The following is a 23,793-nucleotide window of genomic DNA, read 5'->3' on the forward strand; positions in this document are numbered from 1 at the left end:
AAGCGCTGTGAGCAGGTTTGTAACACATTGCTTTTATTTTGTATCCTTCATTCTGTTTGTAACATAAACAAACCAACATGGATACATATGAAAGTTTGTCCATCTCTTTCATTTTTTTTTTCTGCTCTACACAGAAAAAGAAAGAATATGAAGTTGAGATGAATCGTTACTTGTTAGTAAGTATACTTTTATAAAAACAGACTCTTGGCTGTCTGTGCATTTTTTTGCACCATTTTCTGTTCGGTTTGCATTTTAAACATGTTGTCTGTGAATCCCAGAGTATCTCAGAGGAGGAACAGCAGAGAATCCTGTCAGAACAGAAGATGGGCAGCTTTAAAAGGGGAGGCGGAGGCGTTAGTCCCGCTTCCAAAAAGAAGAACTCAAAAGCAAAGGTCCGTTCACCTGTCAGTCATTTTTGGGTAATTTGAAGCATTAGTATTTAAGTGAGCTTTAGTCTCTTTTTTTCATCCCAACAGTCCAGTACAGAGAAGCCCAAGCCTCCTGTCTCTGCCATGTTTATTTTCTCTGAGGAGAAGCGCCCAAAACTTCAACAGGAAAGGCCTGATCTTTCTGACATGGAGCTCACCAGACTACTGGCCCGCATGTGGAATGAGCTTTCTGACAAGAAGAAGGTAATCATCACACTTTAGTGATCCTTCTGTTACTGTATTAGCCAATTCAGTTGTATTCAACTTCTGTAATCTCTCGTGTAGGAAAAGTATAAAAACCTGGAGATGACGCTGAAGGCAGAGTCTGAAAAACAGAGCAAAGATGACAAAGGGAAACTACCAGAAACACCCAAAACAGCTCAGGATATCTGGCAACAAAGCGTAATTGGAGACTATCTTGCCCGATTCAAGGTATGGAATCATAATTGCAAGAAATTCAGAGGAAAGATGGTTTCCATTTTAATTTGTTTTCGGGGGTTTTTTTTTTATGTTTTTGACTAGAAGTTCCTTATTCTCACCAGAGTAGCATTTATTTGATCACAAATAATGTATACACAATGAACAGCATTTCTGAAATCTTTTTTAACATTATAAATGTCTTTATTGTTAATTTTCTCTCAAAAACTGAATAGACAACATGAAGCAGTTATTAAAAGCTGCGCAAATAAGAATTATCCACTGATCTCTCCCTCTTCTTTGCTGTCTCAGAATGATCGCGTGAAAGCTCAGAAAGCCATGGAGGCCACCTGGAACACCATGGAGAAGAAAGAAAAGCTCATGTGGATCAAGAAGGCAGCAGAGGACCAGAAGAGATATGAAGTGAGTCCAGACATATCCAAACATTTTGTGGCATTAAAGTCAAACTTCCTTGAATAAAGTAACTGATCATATGTCTACTGTCTGCATTTGTTTCCTTCCTGACTTGGTGTGTGCCAGATTTCATACTCTCTTTATTCTTCTGTCTTGTGCAGAGAGAGCTGAGTGAGATGCGATCACCTGCCCCAGTCGTCACCCCTGGGAAGAAAATGAAATTTGATGGTGAACCTAAGAAACCGCCCTCGTAAGTTTGTTCTGTGTGTGTTGGTTATCTACACATATTAAACCTCTGCAAGGAAAAAGCAGCTCGCTTGTCTTCCCATCCCACTGTTTTTATTCATGCCCTCTTCGTCTGTGACTTCAGGAACGGTTATCAGAAGTTTTCTCAGGAGATGCTGTCAAACGGCGAGCTGAATCATCTGCCCATGAAAGAGCGCATGGGTGAAATCGGAGGCCGCTGGCAGCGGCTCCCTCAGAAAGACAAGGACCGTTACAAAAGACTGGCAGAAGAGAAACAGAGGCAGTACAAAGTGCTTCTCGAGCAGTGGCTTGCGGTACGCATCTTTACTGTTATTCAACCTGCTGAACACTAGCACAAATAGCTTAATATAAAGATGTAATATATTACAACAGTAATATCAAATTTTTCCCCTTCACAGAATATTTCATCACAAGAGAGAGCTGCTTATAAAGAATATAATTCTCTGGTGAGTCAGAAATTTGGATCTACTTGTCAAAATAGACTTGAATTATATACCATAAGATTTTTAAAAAAAAAATGTTTTTCAAATCAGTGTTTATATTTTGTATTTAAAATAATTTAAGAAGAAATACAAAACAATGATATATTTAATTTCAGTAAATTTGGCTCTTCTGTAACACTCCCTGGCTGCAGTTCTGTCTGTTTAATGTTTTTTTTTTTTTTTTCTAAAACATATCTGCAGAAACGGAGGAGCACATCAAAACCAGGTGCCACCCCTGCTAAAGCGAAACCCAAGCCCAAACAATTGGTGAGTTTGATCATACAGTCTTAAATCACTCTGCATTTATTGCTCACTGTGTACATTTTTAGCAGCTTGTAGGCCTACTGATTGATTGTTCTGTATCAACTGTGTCCTTGTCCAAAGGATGAGGAAGAGGATGACGATGATGATGATGATGAAGAAGAAGAGAAGGAATCTGATGACGGATCATCCTCTGATGATGACAGTGATGATGATGATGATGACGACGACGATGATGTAAGATTCACAGCATGCTGGTCACATTGCTCTTTTAGCATGTATATGATATAGGATCAGCCTTTGATTTGCAATATTGGTTTTGTCATTGATTAGAAATATGGAGAGCAGCAATCGGGTTCCAGAAAAATACTGTTCGTTTTCTCCATAGGGAGTTTTTAACGACAACCGATAAACCTTGTCATACTTTGAATAAAAGTAATGAAAGACCATCTTTCCAATTTCACTTCCAGAATGAAGAAGACATGGAGGACGAAGAGGTCGAGGATAAAGAGAATAAATCCGAAAGCAGCAGCAGCGCTTCCAGCTCTGACGATTCATCGGGCTCGGACTCGGACTGAGCCCACAGACTGCCAGAAATGCTGTGAACTGAGCCATGAGCCGGGGGTCTGAGCCTGCTCTGCACTGCGCTCTTCTCCCCTCAGGAGGGGGCTCACCCCGCTGTCACACATCTGCGCCACCTCTCACACACTCTTTCCTTCGCATCTCTTCTGTTCTGTTCTCCCCTGCACTTCTGCTTTTATTTGTAACTCCCTCTATGAATTGGCTCGGCAGGTTTTAAGGCATTTTAAGCAACGTGTACGAGGATGTATGGTCTAAATTCCTCCCAACACCGAAAAAAGGGTGCAGTGCTCTGCTATTGGCTTGTAGTAGCTGTGAAGCGTCATTAGGACGCCCCGTGCTTATGTTTTAGAGGACATAGGGAGCACCAGGTGCCATTTTCTTTTCCGTAAATGAGCCAAAGAGTCTCTTAGTTTCACAGATTATTTCGGGAGGTACAGGGGACCAAATAATTGCACTCTGAAGAATGTTTGCTTTCTTTTCTTCTGTCTGTACCTCTCTCGTTCTTCCTAGTAGCATTGTTCCTCTCCCTTTTCTGCTCCCTCCATTTTTGCTCTGGTGTTTGTCTTTGCTTTTTCGGTTCAAAAAATTGTGGTATTTTCAGGAAGAATGAAGCCATTTTGAATGTCTCCACATGGCCCCCGCTGGTCTCGCACGCGGTTCTTGTTCAGCAGGCGTTTGTGTGCTGCCCTTTACCTGCTCCTGATCAGGGTTTAACGGTGAAAATGGACTATTTATTTTTTGTCCTGTTTTAGGAATGCTGCCCGTAGCTGTTTCGTGACAGCTGACGGGTTTGAGTTCGCTGTTCATTCAGATAATAAAAATGACTGATGTTACATAACGAAGAGGACTAGTTTATCAGTTAATTTTTTGGCAACACAAGCAATGAAATATGCTTGTCTTTATTTTATTTTTTATTTTATTTTTTTTGTGGATGGGGCACCAACATGTTTTTCTTCCATTTGTTAATTATGGTTATGTTTTGTTTGAAGCTGACTTTTTGTTCCTCTTTCCAACCACTGTTTTATTTGGTGCTCCAAAGAACTGGTTTTCTTTTTAAAACGGTATGTTTTAAATATGATGGATGTGAGTTACCCCACAATTCAGTGCACTTATGATGGAACCCTTGCTCATAAGCCCTGTGTTTTCTTTCAGTATTCCTCTTTCTTCATTACACTCATTCACCCATAATGTCAACCACTTCACAGTTCTTTCATGCACCAGCTCAAGGAATGTAATGGAGATGTTTTATTTAAGAGAGGGGTACCGTTATTTGCTATGTGTTTATGTATATATGAGCAGTTTTGAGGGTGACTGGTATATTCTCTCATTCCAATGCCCTGGCCTGAATTGGCAACCAAATTTAGTTAAACCCACAACCCAGCTTCCTCCGCTGAGCTATCACCTTTTACTCAGTATTTTTATTCAGCCTTCAACGTAATAGGGGCACTGTAAGTGAAAGTGATTTTCCCTTGAAATAAAATTTTGAGCCTTGGTAATTTGCATTTAAAGACAAGTGTATAGTTTGTTGCTGTAAGAACAGCTGGATGTGTTTTTGCTGTACCAGACGTGTGACCTTTATTCTAGGCACCCAAAATAATCAAGGCCTGTATCATGCAAAAAGTTGTGTTCTTTCAGTTTGAAAAACATAATTTGGTTATAGATGATTTGAATGATGGGCCGGGATAAGAAACCCAGTGGACCTTTCAAGATTTGTTGATATTTTATAGGATTTTGAGACTTGCAAATAGATTTGGGTTGGGTTCAGTGCTGTTGTAAGGTATTTGTACATATAGCTTTCTCTCTCTTTTTTTTTTTTTTTCTTTGTAATGAGTGAACATTATTGTGTTTGTATTTTCTGTTGGCTAAGCAATATTCTGCTCTAGCCAAAATGAGTTTGTTTGTCAATTGGGGACATGTTTTTAATTTGGTAAATTTTCATTTTTTTTTTACCCCTTCCCATGTTTGTTTATTTGTAGAAATGGCAAAAAAAGATACATTTGTACTACATATTTGAAACATTTGGACGTTTTCTATAGCAAGAGATGTTCTATCCCTGCAATTTACAATTTAAACAAATACAACCTTCTCTTAAACGGTTTTTGTATTTATGTTTGTGTCCTCTTTGTCTCTGTGTGTGCGCGCGCATTAATTTATACACAGTATAATTTATTAGCAATTAAATACTTGCGTAATCGTTTTATGTATGTGACTGCGTCGCCACATGTATATGTGTACGTATATTTATATCGCAATGTGAGTGTTAGTGTTTATTCGAGACTGGACCGAATTCAAGGCAGCTCAATCGATTCGTCGCCTAAGATCGGTAATAGGCTAGTGATGTCTAACCGGAGCCAAAATGGCAGCGTTGTTTTTATTTCCAAACATCATCTGTACTCAAACGACTTATTCAACCAGGCATCTAATCATTTTTGTGACATAATATTTTCGTTATTTTAATATGCACGTTCGTTTTGAGGAGGTTTGTTGTATGTGGTCGTTGATCAGGAGCGCAGCGGGTCCGTGAATGACACAAGACCCGGCCCGTTCAGTCTTGGTAAGTAGTGATACAATTGAAACAAGAGCGCAACAAAAACGCTTTTCTGCGCGATGCGTCAGTTACTACTTTGTGACACGTTGTCCTGCGGTTTTTGGAACAATGTTTCCCCAACCCCGCCCTTATGGAACGTTACATCACAGAGAAGACAAGGCAGTGCCACAGTCGTGCCTGTCAACTGTTTACACCATGACAGTGTGTGTATGTGTATTCAACAGTTTTATTAGGTTTAGATATAAACCGGTTATTAATTACTGGAAATCGTTTATATTGTTTGACTGCTGTTTCGCTGAATAATTGCTTTTCCCGCCCATGTTCACGGTATTCCCGTTATGTATCAGCTTGCTGAACATGACACATAATTTGTAAACATCAAAAGGATGTTATAAAATGGACCTTATATCATCCTAGAAAATGCATTTGAGTTTTAAGAACAAACACTGAGTTGATAACATAATTCACAATACGAACAAATGTGATTATAAATGGCTGTTTAAATAGTTTTTAGTTACTTACTTATTATTTTGATATGCTGAAACTCTCTTTTTTATTATTTAAAAAAAAAGCATACTTTTATCTCTAGGTAGTAGAATGATGATACTATGACATCACATATGACTATGATGTAATGTGCCTTTGTTTGTATTTGTGTTTTTCAGTGTTTTCCGCCTCTTTCAGCATTGTGGACAATGAGAGCTCTCCTACAATAGTTGTTGCAAATGAAAATGGAGGATATGTCTCTGTCAGGCCTGGATAACACCAAGCTAGAGGTGAAGGGTTGCAGATAATGAGTTTAATTTATGAAACATACATATACGTGTATATCTGCTTTGTTGTTCTTGAAAATTTTGTGTTTACGAAAGAAATTCTTTATGCATGCTCATCACTAAAAATCACATGGTCTGGGACAAATTTTCTATCCCAGGCCTAATAACAAGCCTGTATCATAGACAAATAAGATGCATGATGATAAGTTTAACATTTCTCTGCCTTTGTTGTAGGCCTTGGCTCACGATGTCTACTCTGACCTAGTGGAAGATGCCTGTTTAGGGCTGTGCTTTGAGGTGCACAGGGCGGTCAAACAGGGCTATTTCTTCCTGGATGAAACGGACCAAGAAAGTATGAAGGATTTCGGTGAGTCAGTCATAAAAATAAACAAATCATTTTTTTCTAAAGTGTGGGGTGCATTCTTTTACAATGTGTCTCTACCTTATGTTCCCTCGGATGTAGAAATAGTGGACCAGCCTGGTGTGGACATCTTTGGGCAGGTGTACAACCAGTGGAAGAATAAGGAGTGTGTGTGTCCCAACTGCAGTAGGAGTATTGCGGCCTCTCGATTTGCTCCTCATCTGGAGAAGTGTCTCGGCATGGGCCGCAACAGCAGCCGAATAGCCAACCGCAGGTCAGCGGACTGTGAGCTCACACCATTTAGCTCATTATTCGGTGAAGGGAATGCTTAAAGCAACAGTTGACCAAAATGATTGCCTCATGCTAATGTCTGAACTTTGTTGTTTTACTTCAGTGTTTTTAGTCTATTGTACTGGTGGGAAAATTAGTTGGGGGTGTCACATTTCTAACAATTATTTTCCAAAGATTGCACTTTCTGCCAGATAGAGTGATTTTATTGATCCCTGAGGGAATATTCTAGTGACGTTTCAAAGCATCGATTGTTCTGCTGTTTCTACAGAATAGCCAGCAGCAACAACACAAGCAAGTCAGAAAGCGATCAGGAAGACAATGATGATATCAATGACAATGACTGGTCCTATGGTTCAGAAAAGAAAGGTGAGCTGATCCAGTCTGTCTCTTTCTCTCTTTCCTCTTACTTCCTACACCACTATTTGTCTCTAAATGTTGCACTTTTTATCTATCATAGGCCTGATTTTAATAATTAATGATAACGGTTAATATCTTATTTTCACAGCCAAGAAGAGAAAGTCAGAAAAGGTATAAAACCTTTATCAGATATGAACTTGTTGAAAATGCAAGCCAAATATTCTAAATGAAAATAAATTGAAGATAATATTTAAAATAAATCTGTGTGTTTTAGAATCCAAACTCTCCCAGGAGATCCAAATCCCTGAAGCACAAGAATGGTGGGTTGTATTCTGACTGAATCTAGCTTTCAGGAGTTGTTTAAAGGTAGTGCAGTGCATGACAGACAGCAGGCTTCACTTGAATGTGTTGTGAGTCTTTTTGTGTTTTGTCGCTCTGCAGGAGAGCTCAGCAGTAATGTCAATCCAGACCTATACAAGGTGAGATGATTAATTATTTTAATATGTATAACACTGGTTCTTGCTTTCCCTGTTGCATTTGTTACTGTAGTATCACTCTCTCACTCATTCACTCTTGCAGTATAACTACAGCTCTGGCATCAGTTATGAGACTTTAGGACCCGAGGATCTGCGTTCCATACTTACTACGGTAAACTATTATAAATTATTATTATATTCTTACATAGAGAATATATTATTATATAAAAAATATATTATTAAGAGCATATTATATTCTTATATAATCATTATATTTTATTTATTATTATATGTACTGTTTAACATAAATGCATTTTTTTAAAATCTTTTTTACCTTCTAAAAATAAATTAAGCATAAATTGGCATTATGCAATCTCTCATTCACTGCAGTTTACCTCTTGCTAACAGGCTCTCTCTCTTTCCTCAGCAATGTGGGGTCGTATCAGAGCACACAAAGAAGATGTGTACTCGGTAAGAATTCAGTCCATATTTGTGAACTAACAGGAAACCATGAAAATAAACATCTGTGATTTTAATCTTACAAATACACACTGTGGTACACTCACTGGCATTTAGAGTTTCTTTCCATTACCTTATTGACTGTGAAAGTCACCAAGTTTGTTGTATTTCCTGCCAGCAAAGAGTAAGTATTTTTCCACAGCAACATCTGTGAAACCAGTCTAGCAGATTTAAGGGCTTTGCACATTTTATGCCTGGCCAAAAACATCTTTTTTTTTTTAATTCTGTGTTAAGACTACTTATAACCCTGCATTGAAGACATTTAGATGTAGAAATGTTTGTAGCTTTTGAACTGTTTAGCACTTACAGAGGGGAAAATATTTATTTGACCCCATGCTGATTTTGTAATTATGCCCACTTACAAAGAATTTTTATGGTAGGTTTATTTAAATGTATAGAGACAGAATACCAACCAACAAATCCAGAAAAAAAAAAAAACACATTATATAAAGGTAAAAATTGATTTGCATTTTAGAGAGTGAAATAAGTATTTGATCCCCAAGCAAAACATGACTTAGTACTTGGTGCAGAAACCCTTGTTGGCAAGCTCAGAGTTAAAATGTTTCCTGTAGTTGGTCACCAGGATCTCAGGAGGGATTTTGATCCACCTCTCTTTACAGATCCTCTCTAAATCCTTAAGGTTTCTCGGCTGTTGTTTGACAGCTTGAAGTTTCAGCTCCCTCCACAGATTTTCTGTAGGATTGAGGTCTGGAGCCTGGCTAGGCCACTTCATGACCTTAATGTGCTTCTTCTTGAGCCACTTCTTTGTTGCCATGGCGGTATGTTTTACGTCATTCTAATCCTTGAAGACTTATCCATGACCCATCTTCAGTGTTCTGGCTGAGGTTCTCGTCCAAGATTTAACAGTACATGGCTCCGTCCATTTGCCTCTCAATGCGGTGAAGTCATCCTGTACCCTTAGCAGAAACACAGCCATAAAGCATAATGTTTCCACCTCCGTGCTTGACTGTAGGGATGGTGTTCATGGGGTCATACAGTAGTCAACATTTTGAAGTGGATCAAAAAAGTTAATCAAAGTTGTCCTAAAACAAGAAAATATTAGGGTTTTAGGTTTTAGGACAACTTTGATGAAAGGTTTTGATCCACTTCAAATGTTGATTACTGTAGTCAGCATTTCTCTCCCTCCAAACACAGCGAGTCGAGTTAATGCCAAAGAGCTCAGTTTTGGTCTCATCTGACCACAGCACTTTCTCCCAAGCCTTCTATGAATCATTTAGATGTTCATTTTGCAAACTTTAAATGGGCCCTTACAGTTGCAGGATTTCAGTCGATTGCGGCGTAGTGTGTGCAGGATTTCAGTCGATTGCGGCGTAGTGTGTTACCAATGGTTTGCTTGGTGACTGTGGTCCCAACTGCCTTAAGATCATTAACAAGCTCCTTCTGTGTAGTTTGGGACTGATCCCTCACCTTTCTCACCCTCTCCTACTCACTGAAATGCAAATTAATTTCTAACCTTTATATAAGGTGTTTTTTCTGGATTTTTTGGTTGGTATTCTGTATCTATCTAAAAAAAAAAAACTACAAAAAAAACAAAACACCCATCACTTCTTTAAAAGTGGGCAAACTTACAAAATCAGCAGGGGATCAAATAATTTTTTTCCCCACTGTATGAACATATTTGCATAACAAAAAAAGAGCATACTAAATAAAAAATATAAAAAAACACTAATATGAAATAATTGACATAAAAAACAAAAATAAGTGATTTAAAATACTCATTTTTTATTGAACTTTTGCTCTAATGAAGTCTTTTATGTGATCAGAAGACCAGTGAACTGGTACAGTCAAGGGGATGTAGTTTTTCACTGTTCCAAGTCACGGGAATGTGTATGTATTAGTGTGTGCTGCTGCTTTAGAGCCAGAGATTGATTGTGCATGTGATGTGTAAATGCATGATCTTTTTCATTCATGTAAATGGAAACGATCATGTTATGTTGGGACTGATTTTACGGAACACAACTGGCAACTCCATATAAACCCCCATATTTTTGATTGGTGTTCACTTTTCAGTTTTCTTTCTTGTGTAATTTAATTTGGCCTCACTTCTGTTAAAAATGTTTAATTGAAATAATCTGTCTCCATCCCAATTGGACATAAAAGTGCACCATCATTTCCCAATTGGACAGTTATATGTTGTTTTAAAGCACTGCCTGTTTTACGCAGCAAGAGACTTCTTGAACATCAGCCAGCTCTGAAACCCCCTTCCCTAAATGCTAATATCTAACCCTAGAGCCCCCTTTCCAATCCTGCTGGAAGTGTTCACCAAGTCTCTTGCCCGTCATTGTCTCTGGTGCAGTGCGTAATGCCACGTTGTGTCCTGAGGTCCCAGCGGTGTCCCCAGCACACGGACGAACAGAGGAGGGCAGTCAGGGTCTTCCTCCTTGGGCCGTCCGCGTGAGTTTCACCCCTTCTCCCAACCCTGACCTCTCCCTGTTAGAACACAATTTGTGTACCCACCTGCTCTCCTCTTCTTTCATCTCTCTCTCTCTTAATATACCTTTTTTCATCAAGCTTCTTCATTTGTAGCAGCTGCCCAAACATAAAGGTGAAAAACTAATAGGTCCTAGTATTGAGACTTGAGGCGCACCATCTGGAGTCAGTGTACAGCTTAGTCCACTGTGATTTTTCTTTTTTACAATGCGGTTTTATTTGTTCACAAACTAGCAATGAACAATACAAGCATTTATTAACATTAGTTGTTGTAAATTTCAGCATTTACTAATACTAATTTTTTAGTCAAAAATTGCATCTATTGTTAACATTAGTTAATAAACTAAAGTTGTAAACTAAAGGCTGGAATGCACTACACAATGTTTTCCCAGATTTTTCCCAATTTGCAGTCTGGAAGAGCCAACATTAGTTGGAGAAAGCAACAGTCAGTCTGCAGATTTTGGGCAGTCAAAAGCTAACAAATTTCACAGAAAATCACGTAGTGTATTGTGTGCAGACTTAGCTTCATGATTCCTTCCAGATGGTGCATACCAAACATGTTTAATATCTTGAGCCAATTTTTGAAAACACTGTTTTCCATTTAAAAGTGTCTCCTAGCAACAATAATTGTTTCAGTGTGATTTTGTGGTGTTCTGAATGCCTTTACACTTTAACAGATTTAAAGGGTTAGTTCACCCAAAAATGAAAAATTGTGTCATTAATTACATTGCGGTCTATGGGAGGGTCAGAGAGCTCTCAGCATTCATCAAAAATATCTCAATTTGTGTTCTGAAGATGAACAGAGGTCTTGCAGGTTTGGAACGACATGAAGGTGAGTAATTAATGACAGAATTTTCATTTTTGGGTGAACTATCCCTTTAAGGGGATGATGCCCAGTTTTTTCTCTGTAACCATTTATATGTCAGCAAATGTTTAGTGCTATAAAATCTGTTCAGCGATTAATAGTTATATAATGTATTCCAGACTCAACATGAACAATGAACAACTGTATTTTTATGAACTAATATTAACAAAAGTTAATAAATGATGTAAAAAATGTATTGTGAATGTTTTGTGCATTGTTAATTCATGTTAGCTAATACATCAATTAATGTTAACAAACCTTTTTTTCAAGCTTTTGTAGACACATTTACATTTTTAAGCACTTCACAGATGCAGTTATCCAGCGCAATTAAAAAAAAAAGTTCTTTAGCTTCACGATTTTAATAATGCTTGTTGAAAATTCAATGTGCCCGGATATAACCTGTAAAATAAGGGTGACGGAAGAAACTGTGGCAGCTCATCTGCAAATATGTCTTTAGTTTCAAATCTGTTGATTGTTTCTTTAAACTGAGGTTCTCGTTAAATGTGTACTTATTCAGCATTTGTCTCTATGTAGTCATATTCTTGCTTCCTGTTTGATAGGTCGATGCTACCTGACTCTGAAACAATGTTGGAAAATGACGGCTATGATGCTCCTGATGGCCAGCTAATCATGTCTCGCCTCCAGTGGGACGGCTCCTCTGATATCTCACCATCAGACTCTGCATCTTCAAAAGCCAGTGAGTTTTTCATGAGCACTTTTAAAAATGGACACGCTTTGTCTGTTTTTTTTGTTTTTCACTTATTCGCCATTTTGTTTTCAGGCACCAATAACTCTGAATCTAAGAGACCCAAGAAAAAGAAAATCAGTACACTGACTCTGACTACCACTGGAGGTGGAGGAGAGCGGGACAAAGGGCAGGAACGAGAGAGAGTAGTAGGCAGTGGAAGTGGGAGCAGCAGCTCCCAGAACGCACTGGGCCTGTCCAGTCGGAAAAAGCGACCAAAACTGCCAGTTCCCCCAGGTCCTAGCATCTACGATGACCTGAACTGAGGAACATGCAACATATTTTACACACAGAGTTTGTGATCATGACTCGAGTTCTTATGTGATCTCCGGTTTCAACCATTTCAAGGTTTTATGAAGGAGATAAGACAAACTCTGTTGAATGTGTGCAAGAGAAAAAAATATCTGGGGACCATTTCAAACATTTGTTTCTGGGGCACAAGAGAGTGCATTTGTTTATGGCACAGTGTTGCACAGTGAAAAGTGAGTGTTTTTTGTGATTAAATGTGATTTTTTGTATTTAGATCTGAGCTGGAGCAAGCATTTGTTTTTATTTTACTATGCAGCTCACTGTCGTTGTGTTTTTGCATACTCTTGTGTGTGTATACTTTGAGATTTGGTTTACAGTGACACATGAAAATGTGACATGGTGTGCATGGTGAATGTTAGACAGGTTATATGAATGTGAATGGGATGTTGCAAATATTTGTTCCCTGGTGGCTCTTGTTATACTGTAGGTTAATCTGTGCAATGTCCTCTACTGGTTTTAAAGGGTAACTTTCCTTTATATTGTCTTGCTAATGTTACTGCAACCTGTTGATCTCTTCTCAGCTGCTTTCTGCAAGTGAATCTACGACTATACTCTCTGCTGAATAATGGACTTGCATAGTGCTACTGACAGCTTTCTGCCAAATCTGTGGATACACAATCTCTTTTGCCTTTTGTGTCTCTGTTGAAGTTAATATTCTTGTTTGTTGTCATGGCTAATATTTCTTGTCTGATACTCTATTTATTTAGTTTAGTGTCAATGTTTGGAATTTTTTTTTATAATCATGGCTTTTTGACTCCTTGATCTGTAACATATGCATTTTCTCTGATTACAAAGTTTAAATGGCTGAAGAGTTCGGTGAGCCATAGAGCACTTACTATGTTTGATGTCAACTTGTTTTGTATAAAATGTGTTTGGTATAAAAAAATGTAAAAAAAAAAATCAGAAATGCAAATAGCAATCGAAGATGCACTTAAATGGATCAAATCCAGCCCTTATAGGCGCCTTACTGTCTTTTTCAGTAAAATTATATTTTTGTCATTGAGCTGTCGTTTGTGAATTTTGTTGCTTTAAGTTTAAATGACCTGAGAGTTTCTCAGCGTTTGAATTGAAATGTCTGCATGATGGAGGAAAAAAACAAAAACATGGTACAACTTAGGATATACCATTGCTGTGGGTGGCTGTTTCTTCTGCGATGCTCAGTTATTGTGCTGGCCTCTCAATGAACTGTAATAGAGCTGTAATAGTCTAAATAAAATTTTCTCAGGATTCGATGCTCAAAAACTCTCATTCTTAAACCACTCTTAAAAGGGACAGTTCACCCAAAAATTGTCATGATTTATTCAACCCTCATTTCATTCCAATTTCCAAGCATGTATGACCTTTTCCATCCAGTGGAAGTTATTATATATATATGTGTGTTGTTTATTATGTGTGTGTGTGTGTGTGTGTGTGTGGATAAGAACAAAAAAATTTTCAAAGATGAGCAATTTTATTCTGAATTACTGCATCAAAGCAAAACCAAAACGCATTTTAATTGAGGAGGTGCTAGTTGTCTATTATAGCGAGAATGAGAAGGTAAGAACTAGTTTTCCCCTAAAACATATGCAAATATTGCTGACAATACTGAGAAAAAGTGACCCATTCATACAAGAACCATCAAACTTGTCAGAGAGCTTTAAGGTTCATCTATGCCCCTTTTGATTTATCTACAGTAAATACATTGCTTATATACAGATTTTACACAGGAGAAAAAATTATTTGCTTCGTTATCGGTGTCACATATGAAATGCCTATCAATGCAGTGAGTTTTCTACAGTCTCTTTTAGAATACCTCAGTATGTTTTGCATGTAAAATCTTCATCATGTATAAAACCTCTTATGTCCTAAATGATAACTATGAGCTGTAACTCACAGCAGACGTGCCCAAACCAGACTGTTATGTAGAAATAAGTGTGAAATAAATACAGATTTCAATGACACTGGCAAAAGAAAAAAAAAATCCTTCAATCACAAACATCAAAAATGAGTAAACTGATGTTTCAAAATATCTGCGAACTAGCACATCACATCTGTTATTTGAGATCTGAACATAGTGGTGCTATTACCAGTGAAGAAGAGACACATAATTGATAAAAACCAATCAGTCGACAAAAATTGCGATTCCATTAAATGAAAAGCCCTGTCAGACGTGGGATCCTGACTTCACTTTACACAGAGAAGCTACACTTTAGGCTGAGATAAAATAATTATAAAGCTATTTTTTTTCCCAGAAGCTAAATTATATAGAAGTGTTACTTTGTGCTGCTCACAAATGAAGCTGAAAGCACTAGCACACATCTCACCACACGCACAACTTCAGTCGTCTAAATGGCACAAGAACCATCGAGGGCTCCCTGAGAACTTTCTCAGCTACCACTGATTGATTATTTTCAAGTTCCTATCGTTTCGTTTTCCTTCATCCCTAATACTGGCATCAGTCTTCTCAGCGACTGTGCATGCCGAAAATGAGGAAGCTGAAGAAGACCGTGACCCCAACCAAAGAGATGGTGGCCGGGGCAGTGAACAGCTGGCGGTAGTTGATTCGGAAGTACCAGATGACGGCGAGCAGCACCACGAACACAGGGATCACCAGGCTTCCTGTGCTGAGAGCCAAGCCGGCCGAGCGCAGCCCCCCGCTGAGCATGGAGCCCCTCCCAGCTCGAGGGTTTCTCCTCTGCGGATGCTTCACGCAGCGCCTGGGCTTGAGAGACGTGACAGTGGAGGACGCTGTTGTGGGTGATGTTGAGGGACAGGAGAGAGCGCTGAGGGTCCTGCAACAGCTGACCCTGGTAGATGAGCTTAATCTGATGTTCACGGCCCAGAGAAGTATTTTACTGATGGAGAGAGAGAAATCGTTAACAAACAATAGAAGTTGCTTTGCACAATTAAACCCTTTTATATGTAATTTTAGAAGAAACACATAAAAATCAGGGTAATATACTGAATACAATAATAAAGCTGAAAAAGGTACTTTTAGCAATTTGATTTTTTTTGATCTTGTTTTGTCAGAGTCCTAGATCTGTGGTCTGCTGCATAAACTGCTTAGACGGTCACAACTTTAAGATCCAATTCTCGCCATTAACAACCATTTACCATTTTGCCCCAATAAACTCCTATTTGCTGCTTATTAATAGTTAATAAAGTAGTTGTTACATTTAGGTACTGGGTTAGGACTTATGGAGGTGTAGATATGGTCATGCAGAATATGTGCTTTAGAACTGGTCTCTATATTAAAGTGTTTTTATATATTATATAATAATTTCCCGATGTTTAAAGTTTAAACAGAAACTTAAGTTCAAATGAGACTTTAAAGTGCATCTCTTTTGATTTCTCCAATTCATATATAAGTTAACTTTATTTTTTCCCTGCCTCATGTGTGTGTTTGTCTCACCTCTTCAGCAGTCCAACGGTGTCCTGTGGTCTGAGTACTGCCAGCTCCTCCGTGTCATTCAGGAACTTCAGTCTCACAGTGATACTGGCGGCTGTCATCCTCTGCCTCCTCTTCCGTCCCTTCCTCCTTCCCCTCTTCTCTTTCATCACCCTGAACACAGCTCCTTTCTTTCTTTCTCCCCACCCTGAATATCCAGCAGCTCGTCTCCAGGCACATCCTCTGCCCCATCCGGGCCGGGCCTCTCCCTCTTCCTGCTTCTCTCCTCCTCCGCGGGCTCTTCGTCCTGCTGCTCGCTGGGTCTCTGAGCTGGGCGGGGGTTCGCGTAGCTGTCGTGACCCCCGAGGCCGATGAGGGAGGCGTGGGCGCCCACGGTGAGAATGGTCCCCAGAATGTGATCTCCGCGGTCGGCCACGTGGGTAGACAGCCAGGCAGAACCATGGCCAGGAACAGGATGACCACGCCGCCCAAAGCCGTCGGCCTCCTCGCCGAGCCCGTCAAGCAACAGTTATCGAGCACCACCCGCCATCCCAGCCCCTCTCGAAACTGCGCAGACAAGAAAAGAAAGATCAACTCAAACCTTAAACATGTTCACAACCCTTTTTTACTTCCATCATGTGACAAATTAATTTCACTGCAAAAAAAAAAAAGGCTTATCTTACTTAGTATCTTTGTCTTATTTCTAGTCAAAATATCTAGAAATTCTAAAATTAAGAAGCATTTAAGCAAAATGACATAAGATATTTAGTCTTGTCATTCCTATAGAGGAGAACTAAATAACTATTAGTCCTAAGTGCATAAGTAAAATTATCTCCCAGTGGGGTAAGTAAAATACTCTTGTTTTAAGAATATGTTGTTTACCCCACTGGCAGATAATTTACTTGTTTTTAAGCAAATTGCACTTAATTTAGTTCTCTCTCTCCCCTGGAAAACAAGACTAAATTCTTATGTCATTTTGCTTATCTCAAAATGCATCTGTTTAGAATTAGAATTTTTAGATAGTTTGACTAGAAACAAGACAAAGAAATACTAAGTAAGATAAACCTTTTTGTGTGCAGTGTTTGTCAATATTCTATTCAATTGGACAAAATGAGGTTCAGGTCATGCCAACCAAAAAGAAGGTATTCAATTTCTGTACATGTGAGAACACTTTCTTTTCTCTGAAATAGGGTTAGTAAGGTTAACTAAAAGTAAAGCCTGGATGGAGGGGAAAAGAAAACATGGATTTCTTGAAATAATATATAACATAAACAGACTTATCAGACATAACAAAAACTAAGTAAAAACTCATGCCAACACAAACAAAAATTACTAAACTTTAACACTGGAATTCAAAGAAAATGGAAAATATAAAAATGAAAACCTAATGCAAAATATCAAAAACTATCATAGTATCCCAAACGGTTCTATTGATATTACACACGTCTTTTCATAATAAGACCAGAAACAGTGCATTAGAAATCAAAACCAGCTCAGAAGTCATCTCAGTCTTCATGACCTGCTTGAATCTGGTATTTATAAGAGGTGATTATTTGTCGTTGAATGTTATTGGACTTTAATTATGGGTTACACCTGTTAGAAAGCATTAACTGTCCTGGCTGGATCATCTCGCAAAGCATCAGTGTGTGGTAAAGACCCCGCAACTCTTGTGTATCTAAACACAAAGTGACACACTTCTAGGCTGCATTAGGCAATAAGTCCGATGACATTAAGTACTGAGTGACATATACATTTACTTGCATTAAAACTATAACTCTCCTAGGTTTAAGTTTTATATTAGTTCATTAATAATACACTAATACTAGACAGTGTGTGTACATTTAAGATGTTCGCTAGCGATTTCCGCGGGTAAAGCCTTTAAATCTTGAACAAACCTTCGTCGTGTACACATTTAAATGTCCGCCCAACCGGGCCTAGAATGATCTACAGTCGATACAAAAACACAAATGAGACGAAATACAGAATAGAAAAAAAAATACATTTAATGAAAAAGTATCTGCTTTGTTTTGTCTGTCTGCAGAAAAAGGCAGCTAAGGTTAAGTCGTGTAGCGAGACGATGTAGGGCGACCCTTGATTCGCAAGTTTTAACTGAACACATGTTTCTTTAAAACAGACATTACGGAACATTTACCTTCTTTTACTTTCAGATCATTCGTGGACCGACGGTGTTTTAATCCCTAAACACTGGTTTTAAAGACAAACGCTTGGCTCAGAAATAAAATAAACACACGTACGACCAACTCACGCGCACGCGCACGCGTACAGCTGACGCTCCGTCATAGAAGGAAGGGTCACGTGGTTGCAAAACAAAACTCCTGACTCCCGCTCACTTCTCTCTTCAATCTATAAATAAATAAAATTTAATAATAATAATAACAATAAAAATATTAAAGTGATATAAAAATGTATAAAAACTAAAACATCAATTAAAGTTTTTTTTGGTTTGTAGTTACTGACAGATGTCTATAAATTATATATAGAAATGTATTTTACAGATAATAAAACTAACACTCAAGGGACCAAAAATGGTTGTATGAGGCCCCTAATTTTGATATTTTATTTCAAAATTATTACACAAGAAAAAATTTTACTTTATTAACTTAAATTAACTTTAGCTCTTTGTTTGTTTGTTTATTGATTGATTAGATTGACAAATCCAACTTCTATTTTGCAGATGTGGGTAGTTTACAAATAATCTGATGTAGATCCGACAATATACAATATCATTTCTTAAAAAAATTTCAAAATGTAACAAATAAACTAGCAACTGTGATACAGAAAAAGGCACCCACACAAACAGTAAAGAGAGTGTAATAAATTTGTATACCACAATCAAAGTAATACATATTTGATAATGCATTCAGTTAGTGCCTAGAGTGCATTTTAATTTCTTTGTTTATTTCACATTGTGAGTACCGGCACTGGCACATATTAAAGCACTACCCACCTATCAGTATCAATATTACATCTGCAGTGCTTTACGTCTGTCTGTTAAGCCACTGTGGTCCTCTCAGTTCAAAGCCTCTGACAGTCAAAGTCCCCAGGGCACTGCTCCATAATAATCCACAGTACTACTATTATCAAGAGGCATCCAGAAAGATCTGAAACCATCAGACACCAATTCATAACAACATATAATTATCAAACATGCTACATATTGTGCAAAACCTGTTCAACCATTGTTTTCCAGTCCAGCTATTTTTTGTTTGTCTAAAAAGGCAGCTCAATGGAGCATGTCCGTCATTATGCAGCAGGACATAAATCTTTTAAAGTTGCTGGGAAATGTTGAGCTGGACTATTGCGAAGTGGACACAGTGACCCCAGGTGGCTACGGAGCGCACAACGGCAGAGATGTGAAGAGAGCGCAGCTGACGCGCTCATTCCCGTCTGGACCGCATCGAAAGAAAGACCTATGCTCCCTGAGAATCAACAAGTGTTTTTCTTCATCAGGATGAGAGATATTAGTTTCTGAACAAAAATGTAAACAGATCAACCACTGTTTGATAAAAACTAGCAGGGCATGACAACCAAATACAAAGAAAAACTGACTGTATAAAAATGCAACTAATAATAGATATAATAAAAGTAGATAGATAGATTAGATAGATAAGATAGATAGATAGATAGATAGATAGATATTTGTATATGAAACCAAACTGTGAGCTCATTATTTCTCCAGAGCTATGTTAGAGCAACCTTTGGGCATAACATTTTTGGAAAGTGATATATTTTCAGAGAGACCTTTAGTAGTTCCTCTGGTATGTCCTCTAACCACTCGTCACACACTGGGATGACCGGATAGCAATTCAGCATTACCTCCAAATGGGCAGGAGAGGGCAGGCAGAGTTTCCCGCATCTTGGCATAACACAGGCAGATATATAAAATAAAGATTCATACCAAAGTGTAGGTAAATTAGGTTAGGACACATAAACAAACATCTGCGCTTACTCTAGGGGAGGGTGGGCTTGTTGCTCCATAGTTAAGAAGAGATTGCACCACAACCTCACTGGCTGCGTGGTCTAAGGGTAATCTTCTATTACCTGCCAAAATACAGAGAGAAGAATTCAAGAATTACAAGAATGTTGGTTTCTATTTGAATATGTCTGATAAAAGTAATTTATCCTGTGATACAAAGCTGAATTTTCAGCATCATTATGTCCAGTCTCAGGTGACACATGATCCTTCAGAATTCATTGCAAGCAGAATTTCAAAATCTGGGGGTGAGTTGTTTCAATAAAAATGTGCGTCTTAATATTTTATAAAAAAGTAAAAACAGAGATCTTTGCAAAAGTCTTAACCCTCTAGGGGGGGACCCAGTCATCATCCCACCTGTAACAGGCAGTCCTGGGGTGTGTATCCACACAGTTAGCTACGTCTGCACCGAGCCCCGTGTTCCAGCAGCAGCTTAACTATGCGGGGACAACAGTTTCCCACAGGCGTTGGTGTGCACGGGCCGTATGCTTCTTTCCTCCCAGCAGTCTGTGCATCAGCCCCGGCCGCTAGCAGCTTCTGTACTATACGCAGATATGGCCCTGCGTCTGCAGGCCTCTCCGCCCCAGCGCAGGCTGCGTTCAAGGGCGTCTCGCCCTCTTGGCTTCGAGCTGTCTCCCCTCCATAGGACAGGAAGAGCTCCACTTGGTCCTCCAGTCCTCTCCGTATTCAGGCCACATGAGCAGAGTCTGGTGAGACCCGAGTCTCGCTGGGCCACGTTCCACCAGTGCACCACCTGTCACCAAGTGCTAGCCGCACACCTGCAGAGCAGAATAAGAGTGTGGCACTGTTATTGTGTGCCAGAGGTTAAAAAAAAAAAAGATAAATGTACACATTTCATTTCAACATGGTGTGACATATGTAGCCTGAATCACACTTTTGTTGTACGGAGAAAAAAAAACCTCTGATACTGCTAAAACTCTTTTAGTGTTTAACAAATGAAAAGACAAAAGACATAACTAGGTCAGAGTGATGGGAGGTGAAGTAAATGATGACATTTTTTATTTTTTTTGTTACAAAACCTAAAGGGTTTGGGATTGTGTGATTTCTTATGCCTACAAAGGCCTGCCTTGTATTTGATCAACCAAAATACAGTTAACAGTAAGATAGTGAATATAAATGTTTAATATAATGTTAAACATGAATAATTATTCCTGTAATGTCATAAGCTGAATTTTCTGCATCATTACTCCAGTCTCACAGAACACCTTCAGAAATCATATCTAATTTGCTGATTGGGTGCTCAAGAAACATTTTCTTATTAAGGTAAACTAAGTTTTAAACTAGGTTTAATAATGCGTGAAAACAGCTGTTAGCTGTTTTTTTCCGTGTTTTGGGGGGTTTGGTTTATAATGATTATTATTGTAAATAATTATAACCAAATTGAAAATGCATAGTGTTCAACAATGAACTATAACTGCTTTACTTGTATTAACTCTGGTTACAATTATTCATGAGATTGGGCAATGCTTTATAGGGTGCATTACAAGCCATAATTAATTGCATTAAAACCACTTTTATAATGCATTTATACTAAACGGGTTTTAAGTAATTCTTTATCACCTAGTTTTCCAAGGCAACATTAATTAAATTTGAATGTTACTAAAAATAACACTAAAATTACCTAAATAACAAATGAACATATTTAAATAGATCACTTTAAAAAATAGTATTATAGCTTGGCACAAAACACAACAAACAAAATGACTGAAAAACTTATAACTAAAAATTACCAATAGACAACCAAAAAAACTAAAATAACACTGATAAATAAATGTCTTACTGTCACTAAAAATCTGAAACAATTATAATGCATAATTGCTAAATAAAAGTATCTTTCTAAAAAAAAATTTCCTGACCCCGAACCTACTTTGAAAGATTTTGACTTTACTTGTGAGACATTTGGACCATGTTCTTTAATATATTCTAATTTTGTTTGTTTGTTTTATATAATTCAATATATTTGACATTTTGTTCCCTCTGATGGTGTGGAGGCCAACTCACTGATATGTTTCTGCTGCATTACAGAGGTGCAACGGGGCATTGCCAATCTACAGCAAGCAGGTCTGGATCAGCGCCCGTGGTGGTATAGGAGAGCAGGCGCACAACAGATGTGATGGCTCTCCAGAACAGGCATCATGTAAAGCTGTACGGCCGCCTGGGTCTGCATCCACCTCTGCTCCCCTAAACAGCAGCTCCTCGACACAACCGGAGTGCCCCCTGCTGGCAGCCAGACGCAGTGCAGAGGTCTGCTTTACTTTTGAGGTAAGAGTCCACATTCCTGCAAAAGAATGAGACGAGAGAATTCACCCAAATACACCTAAACGCATATGTTTGTTTGTGGGTGTGGTGGCCGTCTATAAGAGTCCTACCCATTTCCGGGGCCCACACCATCTCCTCATGCACGATCTCCATCAGTGCATTCACCATGCCTGGGTCTTTGAGGACGGCATACACTCTCTTCATATCTCCACACATAAAGATGTTATGGATGGCTGGGTCTCTGCACCGCATTTGTGGTGGTGGAGCACGTACTGTCTGGATCCTCACGTTTCCATGTCGGAGTCTGGGGGCGGCAGGTAACGGACGTCTTGTCATAGCCCTCCTGTGTGCCAGTGCCCGCCTGGCCTCCTCCCAGTCCTGCAGCTCCTGCTCCAGCCTTAAGGAGCGCAGAGAGGCAGAAGTAAAGGCAAAGGTGTCCCGGGACATCCCAACAAGAGCTTTTGTGTTTAGAAGCCTCCTAGAGTTGTACGCCTAGAACAAAAGGTATGGGCACAGAAATTGTGGCTTTGTGCTGTAGGAGTGTTAGTAAAGCAGCATTGCTCAACAGCCATAACCTTTTCCAATCAGCCATAGTTACACAGTTGAGTAAGTAAAACTCCTATATATGGTACCCAGAAAGTTTTACTTCTGAGTTTAAGGAACAGACTAATAAATCACATTAATAGCATGCAATAATAACAATGAGAACAGTGTATATGCTCTAAAGATAAGGTCTTCCTACAGTACCTTGAACGCTCTTCAAGATTCTCAGTTCCTGGCAATACTTCAATAATCAATGATAAACTTGCTTAAAACATTTGTTTGGTATTTATAACAGGCAAGGCTCGAAATATTTGCTATATCTGTTCATAAAACGACCGCATGTCCCTTCGAGAAGGGAGCTGCCTGTCACAAGATATTGTTGAGCTGACACATGGTGGAGCTCTGAATATTAATAGACAAGAATGTGAGCAAATATGTTCCTGCACTAGCACGATATCGCCTGTAGATGGCGTGTCAAATTATTGTTTCGTCATATCACTTGTCCTGTGTAAAATTCAAAACAAAACATTACTTACTGGCCAGATATGGGTGCCATGGTTCTTGAAAATGCAGTACTCAATCACTACATTGCATTCACCAGAATAATACTTATTATTATAACTGTATTAAATTTATTATACATGTATAAAATTATTTCAGTTTTGTTTTTAATTTTGAGTTTTTTTTTTTTTTTAAAAAGGCTGTGAAAAACTTAAGATTGGTGCCTTGACATGCTAATTGTACCTTTTGTTTTGTAGGGTTTATATATTAATGAGAAACTATTGAACTTCTAAAAGTAGTAGCATGAATAATATCTCAGGATATGCAAAAACCTAATTTTACTTTATTATTTTATGAAAAAGACTTTGCAGGTTGCTGACCCATTTTCTTTTTTTATCTACCCATAAACGCTTTTTAATGGCTGAGGGTTTTTAAAGGGCAAAATAAGACATGAAATGGGACATTAATAATTTATAAAAATAGATTAGAAAATAAATAATAGGAAAAAAAATAATACAATAAATAATAAATAACGAACGATTTTCCAGTTTGCAAGCAGCTC

General features: G+C 38.4%; 2 protein-coding genes and 2 pseudogenes across 9 annotated transcripts in view; 2 read left to right on the forward strand and 2 right to left on the reverse strand.

The window, feature by feature from the left end:
- LOC109052237 (nucleolar transcription factor 1-like) overlaps positions 1-4,948 on the forward strand; it is a 12,181-nt gene extending 7,233 nt beyond the window's left edge. For 5 of the 6 annotated variants that reach the window (XM_042720970.1, XM_042720971.1, XM_042720967.1 and 2 more), the window contains 12 exons: positions 1-15; positions 135-176; positions 279-392; positions 477-632; positions 714-860; positions 1,158-1,268; positions 1,421-1,509; positions 1,630-1,819; positions 1,925-1,972; positions 2,210-2,275; positions 2,393-2,507; positions 2,738-4,948. The exon at positions 1-15 is cut by the window's left edge and continues 127 nt beyond it. In XM_042720970.1, coding sequence (XP_042576904.1) covers positions 1-15; positions 135-176; positions 279-392; positions 477-632; positions 714-860; positions 1,158-1,268; positions 1,421-1,509; positions 1,630-1,819; positions 1,925-1,972; positions 2,210-2,275; positions 2,393-2,507; positions 2,738-2,847 — 1,203 coding nt within the window. In that variant the 3' untranslated portion in view covers positions 2,848-4,948. The remainder of the gene's footprint in view (positions 16-134; positions 177-278; positions 393-476; positions 633-713; positions 861-1,157; positions 1,269-1,420; positions 1,510-1,629; positions 1,820-1,924; positions 1,973-2,209; positions 2,276-2,392; positions 2,508-2,737) is intronic. The other variant, XM_042720972.1, reaches the window with a different exon arrangement.
- A 195-nt stretch (positions 4,949-5,143) lies between these two features.
- On the forward strand, positions 5,144-12,519 carry LOC109052223 (ataxin-7-like protein 3). Of its 3 annotated transcripts, none has more exons than XM_019069687.2 (13): positions 5,144-5,405; positions 6,065-6,175; positions 6,407-6,539; positions 6,636-6,807; positions 7,093-7,190; positions 7,330-7,352; positions 7,456-7,501; positions 7,623-7,660; positions 7,761-7,829; positions 8,085-8,128; positions 10,520-10,591; positions 12,053-12,189; positions 12,274-12,519. In XM_019069687.2, the coding sequence occupies exons 2-13, from the start codon at positions 6,125-6,127 to the stop codon at positions 12,501-12,503; spliced, it is 1,113 nt and encodes a 370-aa protein (XP_018925232.2). In that variant the 5' UTR covers positions 5,144-5,405; positions 6,065-6,124; the 3' UTR covers positions 12,504-12,519. The 3 variants fall into 3 exon arrangements, with proteins under 3 accessions (XP_018925232.2, XP_018925233.2, XP_042576907.1); XM_042720973.1 differs by having other exon boundaries at positions 5,223-5,405; positions 6,084-6,175; XM_019069688.2 differs by lacking the exon at positions 10,520-10,591.
- Positions 12,520-14,436: 1,917 nt separating this feature from the next.
- LOC109052224 lies at positions 14,437-16,436 on the reverse strand (annotated as a pseudogene).
- Positions 16,437-19,712: 3,276 nt separating this feature from the next.
- LOC122134540 lies at positions 19,713-23,312 on the reverse strand (annotated as a pseudogene).
- Positions 23,313-23,793: the final 481 nt, after the last annotated feature.

The sequence above is a fragment of the Cyprinus carpio genome, chromosome B3, assembly GCF_018340385.1.
Source record: "Cyprinus carpio isolate SPL01 chromosome B3, ASM1834038v1, whole genome shotgun sequence".
NCBI classification, from domain to species: domain Eukaryota; kingdom Metazoa; phylum Chordata; class Actinopteri; order Cypriniformes; family Cyprinidae; genus Cyprinus; species Cyprinus carpio.

Excerpts from the sequence above, each read along its gene's own strand:
- LOC109052223 (XM_019069687.2), top strand. The coding sequence starts at position 6,125 with ATGAAAATGGAGGATATGTCTCTGTCAGGCCTGGATAACACCAAGCTA. Across the intron at positions 7,191-7,329 it reads CTATGGTTCAGAAAAGAAAG|CCAAGAAGAGAAAGTCAGAA; the intron begins GTGAGCTGATCC and ends TTATTTTCACAG. Across the intron at positions 10,592-12,052 it reads TTCCTCCTTGGGCCGTCCGC|GTCGATGCTACCTGACTCTG; the intron begins GTGAGTTTCACC and ends CCTGTTTGATAG.